Source organism: Myotis davidii, unplaced genomic scaffold (assembly GCF_000327345.1).
Source record: "Myotis davidii unplaced genomic scaffold, ASM32734v1 scaffold149, whole genome shotgun sequence".
NCBI classification, from domain to species: Eukaryota; Metazoa; Chordata; class Mammalia; order Chiroptera; family Vespertilionidae; genus Myotis; species Myotis davidii.
Genome location: NW_006352194.1, coordinates 5,168,157 through 5,183,850, shown reverse-complemented (window position 1 = coordinate 5,183,850; position 15,694 = coordinate 5,168,157). Strand labels below are relative to the sequence as shown.

The 15,694-nt window shown below is 39.3% G+C and overlaps 1 protein-coding gene across 3 annotated transcripts in view; it reads right to left on the bottom strand.

The window, feature by feature from the left end:
• The window catches only part of USP48 (ubiquitin specific peptidase 48), a 51,567-nt gene extending 36,485 nt beyond the window's left edge, over positions 1-15,082 (bottom strand). Inside the window, exons 1-10 of one of the 3 annotated variants that reach the window (XM_015557238.1) lie at positions 15,008-15,082; positions 13,474-13,594; positions 13,061-13,217; positions 9,256-9,383; positions 8,800-8,924; positions 8,200-8,308; positions 5,582-5,715; positions 4,842-4,924; positions 1,688-1,867; positions 214-342 (exon numbers count right to left, since the gene is read on the bottom strand). In XM_015557238.1, the coding sequence (XP_015412724.1) occupies positions 214-342; positions 1,688-1,867; positions 4,842-4,924; positions 5,582-5,715; positions 8,200-8,308; positions 8,800-8,924; positions 9,256-9,383; positions 13,061-13,091 (919 nt within the window). In that variant the 5' untranslated portion in view covers positions 13,092-13,217; positions 13,474-13,594; positions 15,008-15,082. Of the gene's footprint in view, positions 1-213; positions 343-1,687; positions 1,868-4,841; positions 4,925-5,581; positions 5,716-8,199; positions 8,309-8,799; positions 8,925-9,255; positions 9,384-13,060; positions 13,218-13,473; positions 13,595-15,007 lie in introns of those variants that run through there. The other 2 variants (XM_006777596.2, XM_015557237.1) reach the window with 2 other exon arrangements.
• Positions 15,083-15,694: the final 612 nt, after the last annotated feature.

Genomic DNA, 15,694 nt, shown 5'->3' with positions numbered 1-15,694 from the left:
AGGGAGGTTCGGTGGAATAGTTCCGTTAAAGGCTCCCTTATTTTAAAAACTCACTATTTTAAAGCAAATTTGTGATGATTATATCTACTTTCACAAATGTTTACAATATGCAATCAACCTATATTAATAACAAAAACAATCTGTTCTTGTCATTGACCTTTCAGCATGGTATTCTAAAATATTTGCCTTACACAATCTTGGGAAGTTGCTTACCTGGTACCTGAACAGATGTACTGGGCTTTTCTTGAGTTTGAAGTCTATAAACCAACATGTATGCATTTCGAGAGCAGTGAGTTCCTTTGCCACACTTCGGTTTACGTGTCTGGGACTTAGAAGGTTCTGCTGAGGTAGGGAAATCAAAAGATGATTAAATTAGAATGCCTAGTTTGTTTTTTCTTTCATGAGGGTGGGGTGGACTTAAAAATAATTCCTACAATATATGACCAAGAAACTTTTACATGGATCTAAAACATTAAAATGCAACACAAATTTAGCAGGCTGTATAGATGTTTGAATCTTTAAAAAAGTCTCCTACTCCTCCCCCCACTGCCTTGCCTGCCATATTCCATTCTCAGAAAATGTTAAGTACTGTTTTTCATGAGAACAAACCTAGAACAATAAAAGTACTACTACTCGAGTTTTATTTTAATATTGGTCTTAAATTATAAAAATAAATCCAGACTTAATTCAATTGCCCAAAGAAATAAAATTAACACACACACACACACACACTCACACTCAAGACACTCTAATGAGCAAAAATAATAAAATAATCAGTAGAAACACTACATGTTCTACCTGGTCTATAAATACCCACTATTCTTGTAACAGAGTATTTGCTATTTTTAAATCACAAGAATAGTCAGCACATGGAGATCTGCAGAAAGATTGCCCACATTCCTTGAAAGCCAGCGAAGCCAGCCAACTGCCATGCCCCTCCCTGATTCCTTGGAAAAGTAGTTCTGATCCATTAAAAAAGAACAGTGGCACGGAGACACATGCTTATTCCCGTTCCTTCTCCCTTATTTAGATCCCAGGTCAAACCTCACCCCAAAATGGCAAATATGGTAAGAAAGTCATGAAAACCTCAGCCAAGATGGCTCCTACCGGAAGAACCATGCACTCCTTCAGGGAGTAATGGGTATTTTGGCCTAAGAAAACTAAGTGGATGAGAGCTCCATACTAAGACACTATTTTAAGAAGTACTTTTTAAGGCAGACCTCATCACTACAAAATGGCAAAAAGCTTCCTCCCCAGAGGTGCTGCTCCCCACTCCGTGGGTGGGATAAGATACTCCACAGGAAGGAGCAAGTACCATCCTTGGAGCCATGTTCCTGCCAAAAATAAATTTCCTGACCCAGAGGAAAGGACTACAAATCCTACATATTAAATCTACTAGCCATCCTTTTTAGTTTAATACTTACCATCCTCTCTCCCAAATTAACCTGATAATTGAAAATATTGAAATATTTGCCTTCAAACATGGCATTATGGAAACCACCTCTGGAGCAAAATCTTTTTTTTAAATTTAAGCATTGCTAATAAAAGATGTTCAGAGATTGTATTTAAGAAATACAAATATCCCTGACAGCCCATTAACAATCTTGAACCATAATAATTTATCACAAATATTTCTGGCAAAAAATATTTATATTTTAAAAGGGCACTCACAACTTAAAGGTTTTACCTAGATCTTCCTCAATCCCTAGTTGTAATTTCTTCCCCTCCATCTTTTCTATGTCTTCATCATTAAACTTATACCATTCACCAGACTGCGGATCTTTCACGTGGGCAATGTAGTGGCCAGAATAAGCACTCACTCCTCTGTGTATGAGAACTGCACTGAGTTCATACACATAGGACCCACCTAGAAAAGGAGAAAGTGAAAAAAGTTTGGAGTAACAATATTTTTTCTTGTATCCTAAGCCTAAATAATGAATATAATTCTTTAAGCATCTGATAGAATTCTAAACATGTCACCTAAGATTTTTTAAAAAATTAAGGCTTACATGATAAAATAAGCTCACTATATTTATTCTCTATTCCCTCAAAGACAAAGAAAAAGCTATGGCATCCTGGGCACTGAGGGCCACAAAGCTACTCTGTATTATCACTTTGCCTTTCCCAGATAATTTGCCTGAGTCATATACTTACCAAAATTCTGTTCAAATTCTCCAACTTGTTACAAAAATCAATTATGCAGGCTAATGAAAGATGACTGCAAAAGTAAAATCTATTGTTTATATAAAATAAAAATGTTTTTTAAAAAAATGGAGGTAAGTCAGTAAGAAAACCTGCCTTTCAAAATAGTTATAGGCAAGACAACTGGAAATAAGAGGGGAGAAAACATTGAAAATCTATACTGATTCTACACTCAGATTTCTTCAAAAGCATTAAGTTCCTATTCTCCTTTAAATAAACAAAGCCTACACAGCCAATCAATGATTCTCTCATCACTGATATTTCTATCCCTCTCTACCTCTCCCTTCCTTTCTGAAATCAATAAAAAAATAATAATTTTAAAAAATAAAGCCTAGCCTAGACCAGTTTGGCTCAGTGGATAGAGCATCAGCCTGTGGACTGAAGGGTTCCAGGTTTGATTCCGGTCAAGGGCATGTACCTTGGTTGTGGGTACATCCCCAGTAGGGGTGTGCAGGAGGCAGCTGATCCATGTTTCTAACTCTCTATCCCTATCCCTTCCTCTCTGTAAAAAAAATCACTAAAATATATTTTTAAAAATAAATAAAATACCATTATCTTTGGAGGGAAAAATCAAATGTTGATGTGTATTGTATTAAATTGAATTTACATTTATTTTTAAATTATAGCATTTAAAAGGAATTGTTCATGATGTTCACACAGTAATGCAAGTAGCTGGAACAAAACCCACTAACCAGCCCTAACTGAACATTACTTAGATGTAAGTTTAAAATAACTTTTAAATGCATTAACTCATCTACATCAGGAATTCTTCATAGCATTTGCTATTTTTCTTATTTTTTTTTAATCCTCACCCGAGGATATCTTTCCATTGCTTTCTGTTTTGTTTTTTTTAGAGAGAATGGAAAGGAGAGGGAGAGTCAGAGAGAGAAATATCGACACGAGAGACATGTTTATTGGTTGCCTCCTACACGTGCTCCAACTCAGAAGGGTATCAAGCCTGCAACCGAGGTATGTGCCCTAGACGGGAACCAAAACTGGAACCTTTCAGTCTGCAGGCCAACACTCTATCTATTCAGCCAGATCGGCTAAGGCAGTATTTCCTAAATTATTAATGATGACAATAAACCACAGAAGTATTGGCATTAACAATATGATTCTATTACCATTGTATCACATCACATTACCATTATTGCTGATAAATTTTATACTCAACTTAAGAAAGATGGTAATTTGGTTTTTTTTAATCCTCACCCAAGGATATGTTTTTACTGATTTTAGAGAGAGAACAAGGGGGAGAGAGAAACATGGACCAGCTGCCTCCTGTATGCACTCTGACCTTGGATGGAAACTGCAACCTGAATGTCTGCCCCAACCTGCAACCAGCAATCAAACCCTGGCCCTCTCAGTGTACAGGACCACGCTGCAACCAACGGCCACACGGCCAGGGTTAGAGCGAAGGTCATTTGTTCGGCCAAATTCAACAGTGACACAGTCTGTCGTCAGTAGTTTCGTTCTTCCAGGGAAAAGCCCATTTTAAGCCACAGTCCTGACAGTGCATTGTACATTTTAAAGCTCACATATTTACCATATGGCTTCCCAACCTCCCCAATCATTTCTTTTCAAGGTTTTGTTTTATGGCTTATTTCTGCAATGAGCTGCCTCCAACACCTTTTTAGGTAAAGAGACAGAGTTTATTACATAACTTCGACATCAAAAATTTCATCAACAGTACAATCAATCTTAAAAGGGAAGTAAAACAGTCCTTCCAGTAAGGGTAAGATGTTGGTTTTCTCTGATAAGAATCACCCTGTTTGGTAAGGTAAAGACTATCAAAAGAGAAAGTAGTAAACTATTTCTTGTTGAAACTATCTCATAGCATCCTAGAACTCTTCTCACCAGTGGTCAGATATGAATTACAATATACATATTAGATTTGTCACCTAACGTTTTTGATAAAATGTTTTTTAAAAAGTAAAAAATGTGGGGGCAGCTTGGAGACTTAATTTAGTATGGAATTACAGAGACATATCGACACTTAAAGGTAGCAAGTGTGGGTTCAGGAACAGTGAAATATCTTTTTCATTTTTTATTCTTTTACTAGAGCCCCAGTGCATGAAATTCATGTGGGGTCAGGGGGTGAAGGGAGAGTTGTCCCTCAACCCAGCCTGCACCCTCTGGCAGTCTGGAAACCCGCAGGACGGGCCTAAGCCGGCAGTGAGACATCCCTCTCGCAGTCTAGAACCCCCGTGGCTCTTTAGGGCTGCTGCGGAGGCAGGAGAGGCTCCCACCACTGCTGCTGCGCTTGCCAGCACAGCCATAAGCCTGGCCTCTGGCTGAGTGGCACTCCCCGTGGGAGCGCGCTGACCACCAGGGGGCAGCTCCTGCATTGAGCATCTGCTCCCTGGTGGTCAGTGCGCATCATAGCGACCGGTCCTTCTGGTTGCTCTGCCATAATGGTTGCTTAGACTTTTATTATATAGATACCCTTAATTATGCAGATATTGATGAACCATCTAATCTCTGCAGAAAATAAAGTAACATTTCAGCTCACCCTAAAAGCCTTTGTTCCCAGAGATTGGGTAATAAAATGTAGTAGTACTATTCTGTATTCATCATAGGCAGATCACAAGTTATGATCTCTGAGCACTATGATTATCACTGCTCAGTAAAAATATTACCTTTATGTTCCACATAAGGCTCCATATCCAAAAGCTCTGAGAAGCCAATGTAGGTATTCAGCTTTTTCTTATGTCCAGTTTGCCTAAGCAAGAGAAAAGCTAATTATAGTTATACTTAAAACAATCATAAAACAATGCATAAGCTCTGTCATCTATCTTAATAAACTCAACAGATTTCCTTCTTCAAAGACCTGTATAAGTATACATAATACTGTCTTAGAATTGGGCAAAATAAATCGACCACTTAAATGGTATGAATTTAAACTGCTAGTTCCAACAGAGCACTTATTTCCAGAGATTTGGATTTGATCACAAGAGGAAATCACAGATGCTCCTGCTTTTTTATGGAAGAAATGACTGGTTTTAGTGATAAAAGATATATATTCCCATGGAGTTGAGGGGACCATAATGAGCAAAAAATTTTACTCTCGTTCTTACACAATAATACAGAATGTCAAGTAATTCAGTTCCGACCTGAATGTTTGCTTTTCCTTTGCATCTTAAAAATAATTTCCCAGAATTAAAAATAAGGAGTCTCTACTTTTCTATTTCTGAATTTTATGTCTAGCTTCTTTAAGAATTTTGTGATAAAATCATGAAATACACGCATTTCAAATCAACAGGCTCCATCTATAACTTTCATCCTCAAGCTAGCATTACAAATTATAACTACCTGTCTACAGTAAAATCTGCACATTATTCCATAATGAGCTACAAACACTATACCTGCACATACTTACCTGTCAAAGACAAAACGCATGAGCTGCAAGTTCAGAGTGCAAGGAAGGCTTAGCAGTCGGATCTTCCTTGTTGCATTCTGTTTACTTTGACAGTTTTCACAGAAGTATCGATTGTCTCCTTCTAGTCTTTCTTCCTGATAAGGAACAAGACATTTTAAAAAATTGGAGATGGGAAATGGGTTTTAGAAGCATAGAACACAGACTGCGGAACCTCAGAGAGAAGTGGGGGGGAAGAAATCAAAGAACTTGTATACATATATGCATAACCCACGGACAGTAGGGTGGTGAAGGCCTCGGGTGGGTGGTGGGGGCATAACAGAAGGGGTCAATGGGGGAAAGAAGGGGCCATATGTAATACTTTCAACAATAAAGATTTAATTTAAAAAAAAGAAATATCATATGCATTTTGATGCAGCATAATTAATTTAAAAATAGTGAATAAGTACAAACTACACGTGGGCACCACAATACAAAATTAATTATATATATACTAGAGGCCCAGTGCATGAAAATTCACGCACTCAGGGTTCCCTCAGCTCGGCCTGCGCCCTCTCGCAGACCAGGAGCCCTTGGGGGATGTCTGACTGATGGCTTAGGTCCGCTCCCTCCTCCCGGTTCCCTATTCAGTCAACTTGCATATTAGGCTTTTATTATATAGGATACACATACACAAATTTTACACACGTGCGTGCACATGCACACTGGGTTAAAATTATTGAACCACAGAAGAGAAAGCTAAAAGAAGAGTGCAGGGAAATTCAATGTCATGGCTAATGGTAGTTTCTTTTTACATTTTTCCTTATCGTTTCTTTAATAGCTTTTGATATAGATGACTGTAAATACTACAATACTGGCACCACCACTGTATTCACCTGGCTCCAGGATCCCACATTCACCTGTTTCCCTCAACTCACTGGCCAGTCTTCCTCTTCCTCCTCCTACTCCTCCGCCCACTGCTCCTATCTCCCTTTCTTCATGTTTGAATGTCCCAGGGGGGGCTCAGTCTTTGGTCCTTGTCTCTCATCCCTGGGGATTGAAACATCAATGATGAGAGAGAATTGTTGACTGGCTGCCTCCTGCATGCCGCCTTCTGGGGATCAAACCCACAACTCGGGCATGTGCCCTTGACCAGAATCGAACCCGGGACTTTCAGTCCACAGGCTGACGCTCTATCCACTGAGCCATACCGGATAGGGCATCCCCGGGGACTTTATCTAGCTTCAATTTATCCCTCAACTATACCTCTCAAATATAACATGCCCCAGTGCAAACTCCTGATTCCTCTTCCAAACCGGCTCCTCCCATAATCCCTCACATCTGGGTTACGGCAACCACATTCTTCCAGTTGCTCAGGCCAACCTTAGTAATCCTCGACACCTCTGGCTCTCTGTATCCAACCTGCAAATTTCATCAACTCTACTTTGAAAATATATCTAAGACCTAAACACATCATCTCTTCAACTAAGCCTTGGTCCAAGCCACCATCAACATCTGTCTGCCCTGGCCCCGCATCAGGCTCCTCTTCTCAAGGCAGCACCCAGTTATCCTGTTAAAAACAGGTTACATCCCTTCTGCGCTCACAGCTCTTCAATGGCGTCTGACCTCACTCAAATAAAGGTCAAACTTCTGACAAAGGTCTACCAGGCCCTATCTGAAACGGTCCTTGGTTATCTCTACAACTTCATCTCCTGTCAATCTCCCCTTTTTTGTTTCACTTCAGTCACAAAATAGCCCAAATATGCTCCTCCTGGTTCCTGCATGGCTCACACCATCACCTTCTATCACCTTATTTCTAATTGTAACCAACCGCACCCTCATCCCTACCATATTCTCCACCCTTCTTGCCTGCTTTAGTTTTCTCCATAGCACTTGTTCTAGTTGACAGTCTTTGTATTTTACTTATATTTATTGTACTGCCCCTCCCTGATCCCAACACCATTACACTATAAGCTGCTTAAAGGCAAAAATGTTGTCTGTTTTGCTCACTATGGTTATCCCCAGCAGCGGCAACGGTGTCTGAACAGCGACCACTCAACACTAGCTGAATGGAGTCAAGGAATGAGTATCTCTAGCATCTAATGGTTATGCTAAGAAAGTAGGAAAAGTACAAAAATAGTAAGTTCATCTATTATGCTACGTGTCTGTTCCTTCTTGATAGCAAAGGTTTCCTCCTAGCAGCTTTTCCCCCAGAACAAAAGGGAACCACTTCCATATCAGCACATAAATCTAAATATACAGAAAGTAGAAATATCAAGTGGCAGACCTGAAGAATGACCAGTGATATAAAAATTATTTACATTCAACACACTCTAGCTCTCATTAAATGAAAATGTAACTTAAACAAAGTAATAGCTCAGATTTCCTTAAACACTCTACTACCCCTGATCACACAGTAAGTTTTTATACACATAAAATAACCTGAAATAGTCAAAAATTATTTTAAGATGCAGCCTGCTTCAATACTTTATAATTTACTAAGGTTCTTCTAGATCATTACATAACCAGACATTTCATATATAGAAAATGTTGAAATGACTTTACCCATTAAATCAAAAACCATTCAGAATAGTATTTAACTGTTAATGAGCAAAAACAATACATACAACAAAACTGAATACCTTCAAAAATTCCGAGATACAATCTGTTAACTGTTTATGGCCTTGGATATTTAACTCCAGTTCATAAAACTTTGATAAAAGCTTAGACTCTCTGCCACACTGATTGCAACTGTAATAAAAGAGTGATAAAATTAAGATCAGGGTGGGAAAAACAAAGTTCTATTGTTTTACATCCTAGAAATATAGACAGAAGCATTTATTCCCTTAGTTCTCTTTCACAGGGATTATTTACACTATATATATTTAGTGAACACAGACAGTGATTGGTGAGGCCATGTGTTTCAGGATTAGGAAAGTTTTTAAGAGTTATTCTACATTTACGCTTAGTATTCTAGCTGACTTTAATCTTACTCTTTCAGCTCACACCACAGCCATTAAATAAGTGGCAAGTGCTCAACCAGACACAGTTCCCAACACCTGGAAGGGTTCAACTGTAACTATCAAGACAGTTGTTTACATGTTCCCATGGCAATGTATTGCTATAAATATTTCAGGTCCCATGATAATTCACTAAAGCTATAACTTGGAACTGAACTAAAAATTAGATAACATATGAATGACTGTCTTAGAGTAAAACATGAAAAGCTAAAACACACTTACACAGTTACGTAGGCATATTCCCCACAGAACTGCTGCTGGACAATGTTCCGCACATCTGGATTCTTTTGTTTAGACAAAGTATCTTCCAAAAGAGACATAAAGAGCTTTGAAAATTCTTGAGCATCCTACAACACAAGTTTGGGTTAATAAAAAGAAAAATCAAATCTTGCTTTTCAACTTCTGATACAAGTAGAAATAAGTTAAATATTCCCAAAACCATCTGTACTTTGAACTTGACATTTATGAACAAGGACTAGAGCTGTACTGAATCAGCTTGTGCCCAAAAGAGGAATTTTCAGAAATAGGATCAAGAAAAATGTATAATAAATTGAACAGTAAATAAATGCTCTAATTCAAGATAGAAAAAATAATTTATAAAAGCATTTCCTTCTATAAACATTCTAAGGAATGCTTGGGTACCTTTTTATATTGAAAAAATAAACACAAGGTTCTTACCTGCTGTTGCCCTGTGTCCAAGCCCAAGGCTTTAACAAATCCCGATGGATCGATGTATCGCCTATTACTGTTTTGCAACAAGGCAAACAAGTACTGGAGATGCTCACAAATTGTTTGAGGCTCATAATCTATTTTTAAGAAATGTTTATGTTTAAAAAACTGCTACTCTTTAAAATATACTTCATCTTCACATGAGATATAATTAAACACCCTTACATTCAAACTATATAGTATTTTATTATTGTTTTAAAACTTCTAAAGAAACAAATTCATAACCACATGTCCTTTGGCAGTAATGAGGTGGCCATAGCTGTCTATATACATCCTATGAAAGCAAAAGGCCATATGTACATTTCAACAATCAGTCATGACTAGTTTCTACAAATCACACTGAAAACATCCATTCCAGTAATAAAAACCATATTCACTGTTCATATAAAATGGCCAAACACTTTAATGAAATCTCATTAATGTAGTCTTGCCACACACAGAGCAAGTGACAGGAATCTCATGGCTAGAGTTTCAAACTTGAATGAAAAATCCAAGAATTTTTGAATAGCAAATTTTAATGAGTTGGGGAAGGTAGGCAAATAAGAAGCATGAATCTCAAGGGCCCTAAAAGACTTGAGTGTTACCTTCTGTACCAGTTATTAATTTATTGCCTCTCACCTCGAAATCCACCCTTCTTTGCCTGCTCTATGATAACAGATGAGCTCCGCAAATATTTCTCCTTTGCCAGGTAGGGCAAGGTTAAATCTTGTCCGTAGGGGGCACTGGAGAGTTCAGTTATGCCTCTCACCACACTCCTGGGGGGTGCAGCTTCTCAGACTCCAGGTCCCTGCAGCCTACAAGTGGCCAGGAGCATCCCTCAGGACCTCCTCTGGTAGCCAGCTGCACAGTAGAATGCGTCTGTTGAGACACTTCCTCTTAAACTAGCACCCAGTGAATGACCTTCAGGCACCTCTCAGGTGACTTCACAGAGGCTTTTAGGCCCAGCACCTTCCTGTAGGCCAGTGGTTCTCAACCTTCCTAATGCCGCGACCCTTTAATATACAGTTCCTCATATTGTGGTGACTCCCAATTTCATTGTTACAAATTGAACATAATTAAAGCATAGTGATTAATCACAAAAACAATGTCATTATATGTTTTCCGATGGTCTTAGGCGACCCCTGTGACCCACAGGTTGAGAACCACTGCTGTAGGCAGTTTCCAGCAGAGCCCCACGGAGGCATCTCAGCACACGGTAGGGCATCTAGTGAGCCTTGGCAATGCTCTCTCCAAGGAGGTCTGGATCTCCGCCCCAGGCTTACTGGCTGCTCCCTATGCCCGCTACTCCTGTATTGTTTCAAGTCCTGTTTAATTCTTACTAAACAATTCCCCATTACTTGAATTTCCTGTTACTAATCCCCTTTGCTTCCTCTGTTCAAGTTATTGTGCAGTTTGTCTTCTGATTAAACTGACAGTTTATCTCTTTACTACCAATTGTGACTTCCAGGAAATCAGTATTTCATTTGCAAAATAAAGATAAAAATCTTACTTCCTGGGGTGCAAGGCCTTTGCAGCCTGTTAAAAGCTGTCAAGTAAGCCTTATCTACTCCAACTCTTTTATCTGACAGGCTAGATACTCCATAAGATCTTCAACAACTCCTACTCCCTGGTTTTCCTATCTGTAAAATAAAGGAGTGGTTGAGCTGGGCATCAAACTCAGACCACACCACTCCCAACAAAAGCCCTTTCCACTACACGGCACTGTGACCATTAAGATAACAGCAGAGCCCTAGTCGGTTTGGCTCAGTGGATAGAGCATCAGCCTGTGGACTGAAGGGTCCTGAGTTCGATTCCTGTCAAGGGCACATGCCCGGGTTGCGGGCTCGATCCCCAGTAGGGGCGTGCAGGAGGCAGCCGATCAATGATTCTCTCTCACCATTGATGTTTCTATCTCTCTCTCCCTTTCCCTTCCTCTTTGAAATCAATAAAAATATATTTAAAAAAAGAAACAGCAGAAATGTACATGCTTATGAAGAACTTCGGTGAAATATTAGAATTTGTGTTTAGAAAATGTATTTAAATTTCTTGAAGATACCCAAAGAATTCTGGCAACGGTACATCAGTTTATAAAATAAAAATTTAGTTTTCATTTGTTATTTAACTATCTTCTCATTGGTAAATTTATACTTCAGCAAAACAATGCTAAAATTTTTTAAATGATCCATTTTATGATTCAACCTTTACATACACTATTACCTTAAATATTTAACACACTATTGGTCCAGATTTAAATATTCAGAACTATAGAAAGAAAGCATGCGGAAACAAACTTAATTTTTAAACATTGTTGTGAAGCAGATTACCATTGACAAGGATAGGACCAAGACCCTCAAATATCACCACTGTCTGAAGGGCTGAATGAGGTGGGGCTTACACATCCTATCTTTTCTCACTCCTAGCGAAAGAGATTAGCATTGTGCCCTGGCTGGTTTGGCCCAATGGGCAGAGTGTCGGCCTGGGGACTGAAGGGTCCCGGGTTCAATTCCAGTCAAGGGCACATGCCTGGGTTGCCGGCTCGGTCCCCAGTAGGGGGCGTGCAGAAAGCAGCTGATCAATGATTCTCATCATTGATGTTTCAATCTCTCTCCCTCTTTCTTCCTCTCTGAAATCAATTAAAAAAATAAAACAAAAAGATTAGCATTGTGCTCAAATCAGATCATATAAAAGACAGCACGAAGTTCACAGATGAACTACTGACTAGGGCCTAAGTTAGCACAACTGTCTTGCCCTGGGCTGAATATCGAACTCATTAGAGTTGTCAGTAGCCTCTTAGAATTACTTGCTTACTTGGCATTATACTGAACTATTTATTAATTAAAATACATCAAGGTAACAAACTAGGCAAAAGAGTAACTTTGTCTGCTTTACTGATTTTGATCAGTCACTAGAAATTAATGGACTACAATCACAGCCTACCCAGGCCGAGTAGCTCAGTTAGTTAGAGCAGTGGTTCTCAACCTTGGCTGCACATTAGAATCACCTGGGAGCCGAAACCGGTTTGGCTCAGTGGATAGAGCGTCGGCCTGCGGACTGAAGGGTTCCGGGTTCGATTCCGGTCAGGGGCATGTACCTGGGTTGCGGGCACATCCCCAGTGGGGGGTGTGCAGGCGCAGCCAAGGTTGAGAACCACTGAGTTAGAGCATCATCCCAATGCATCCAGGTTGTGAGTTAGATCCTGGGTCAGGGCACATACAAGAATCAATCAATGAATGCATAAATAAGTGGAACAACAAATCAATGTTTCTCTCGCGCGCTCTCTCTCTCTAAAAATCAATAAAAAATTTAAATGTTAAAAAAAATTGAGTCATCAAATATATTTCCTTCCCTTGAATTTTAGCCATTTATTTATTTATTTATTTATTGGTTTCAGAGAGAGGAAGGGAGAGGGAGAGAAATAGAAGCAATGATGAGAGGGGACCACTGATTGGCTGCTTCCTGCACGTCCGCTACTGGGAATCTGGGGATGGAGCCCACGACCCAGGCAACTGCCCTGACCTGGAATAGAACTGTGACCTCCTGATTCATAGATCGATGCTCAAAAACCAAGCTACACAGCTGGGCGAGTATTAGCCATTTTTTACATAAATGATAAATATAGAGAAAAAAGGAAAGTGATTTTGAACCTTGACAATGTTTATAAAGAACTACAACCATGCCTGGCATGGAACACTTGAAAGCAAGTTTCCTCTATTTGGCTGGTTGGGATGTGATCTACTGGCAACACTCAGAAGTGAACCCATCCCTTCCCACTGACCTTTCTCTTCCTGGATACCATCTCCCCTCATGTAGTCACTACAGGTACTTGGACATAAGTATAGCGCCTGCCGAAGCTCCAAGTTGAGAAACCAGACTTGAAGAAATGTGTTGACGTAACAAGTAGCTCCAAGGTTAGTGAGGCCCACAAATGAGTTCTACAAAAATAGAAAATAAAAAGTTATAGGACGCGTTATTTTTTCAATTTCAGATTACAATTTTGTTAAAACTGTCTCAGCCAACATGGTAGAACCACCTTCAGCCTCTCGGCCAAGCGTGGGGCATCGTTTTGATGAATAAATTACAAACTCTCAATGCTTCCTTTTCACAAGTTACCAGAAATCAATAATGGTTTCTGACCACAGGCACAAAACATAGGACACCATATGAAATCACTTAAAAATGATGGCTCACCTTTTTTCTCCTCTCACAATTGGGATCATCAATGTTATGAAAACTATTTTCATCTATTTCTCCTAACCAAATATGCTCACCAATCCCAACCAAGCAATTTGGATTTCCTTTGCAGTTTCGTCTATGAAGAAAAAAAAAAGTTTAATTTTAAAATACTATAGCTCCAGGATAAGAAACACTCAAATTAAAACTATAATGATATACCATTTTTTAAAAAAATCTATTATCTATACGATTAGCATAACTGAGAAAGTATTCTACCACACTCAACACTCAGTTTGTGAGTCTGTGGAAAACTGAAATAATTCACTACTAAAGGGAATACAAACTGGTAGGACTCTTACAGAGAAGAATTTTGTAGTCTCCTAACAAATCTACATTTACAGCTAACCATTTCCTCCCTAAGAATTCACCCTGAAGATACAACTCCTTCGGTGCAAAAACACAGGCACGAGGTTTTTCCTTACAGCACCGTTTATAACTGCAAACTGCTGGAAACAAGCCAAATGGCCACACAGGGGATGTGGCACACACACACAAAAGAGTACTATGCAACCGACAAACAAAAAAGCAGGAAGAAGATCTCTATGAACTAAGGTGGAATAATTCCTAGGATATATTAGTAAATGAAAAAAGCAAAGTGCCAAAGAGTAGCTACAATATGCTTGTGTGTGTGTGTGTGTGTGTGTGTGTGTGTGTGTGTGTGTGTGTGTGTGTGTAAGCAATAAGAAACACAAGGACAGCCCTGCTAGCGTGGCTCAGTGTTTGAGCGTTGACCTATGAATCAGGAGGTCACTATTCAATTCTTAGTCAGGGCACATGCCCAAGTCGTGGGCTTGATCCCATGTAGGAGGCAGCTGATCAATGATTCTCTCATCACTGATGTTTCTATCTCTCCCTCTCCCTTTCCCTCTGAAATCAATAAAAATACATTAAAAAGAAAAGAAAAAAGAAAGACAAAGCAGAGACTAATGAAATTGGTTACCTATTAGGATAAGGGTTAAAAAAAAGGAAAGGTGTGACACTTTTCTGAATATACTGTTTCATACACAGTTGAATTCTGGGGCCATGTGAGTCTCTCTCTCTCTCTCTCTCTCTCTCTCTCTCTCTCTCTCTCTCTCTCTCACACACACACACACACACACAATCAATAAGGATGGGGGGAACCCTAAATTCAACACAAACATATTTCAACTAAGTAACATCCACACTGAAGGATGGGGGGACTAACCCTAGCAACCTGAACAGTGGTCAGCAATCTCATTTAGTAGTGTCCTTAGGCTAAAGTAAAGACAAAAGGAATAAATTACAAACTCTCAATGGCTTCCTTTTCACAGAGACAGGGATTAACAATTCTGAAACAATTTTCTATATATTCTACAACTCAACAAAAAGTAAATATACTGGAGACAAAGGGAACCAAATTTTGGAGAGGAAAGCTAGGGTGGTGGAAGGCTAAACTCATGGGTCTTAATATATGGAGGCAGAATAAGGTTGCCAGGTAAAACACAGGGCAGTACCTATTTGAGCATACCTAGCAACCAGATCTTGATGCCTAAATATTCCCCACTCGACAAATCCAGGGCTCCTTGGAGAAATGGCTGTTGTTAAGGCTGGGCATGGAAAACACAAGATAAACACGGAATATCTTGCCGTGCCCACAAAGTAAAGATGCAGTCAAAGAATGATGGGGGCATATAAAAATGAGTTTCAAAGGGGCTGTAGTGGCCAGATCTGGAACAATTTGATCCAACAAAATAAGTAACAATAGGGGGGGGGGGGGGGAGGGAGACATGGAGGCTAGAGGACTGTCTAGGGTGGGGGGAAAAAAGGGACACATATGTAATACCCTTTGTAATAAAAAATTTAAAAAAAAAATAAATAAATAAAAAATAAGTAACAATAGGATTATGACTACTGAAGAAAGCACGTATCGATAATGAGATGGATGGGAAATCTAGAGAAGAAAGCCCACTTACAAAGTCAAAGGAAGGGTGGAATTAGGAAATCGCCATTTGGCATCCATCAGATTAATTACAGAATCAGGCAGCAATCATCAAGGATGCTAGTATAGGCAAGTTTGAGAAGGAACAGACAGTAACTCAGCACAAACTGTTTAATAATTACAAAAGGAAAAATAGTAGCTTTGAGTGGAGAAACCTGGCAGATACCACTTTAACCAAGTGATCAAAGTTAAGGTAACCAGTATGGGGGTGGGGGG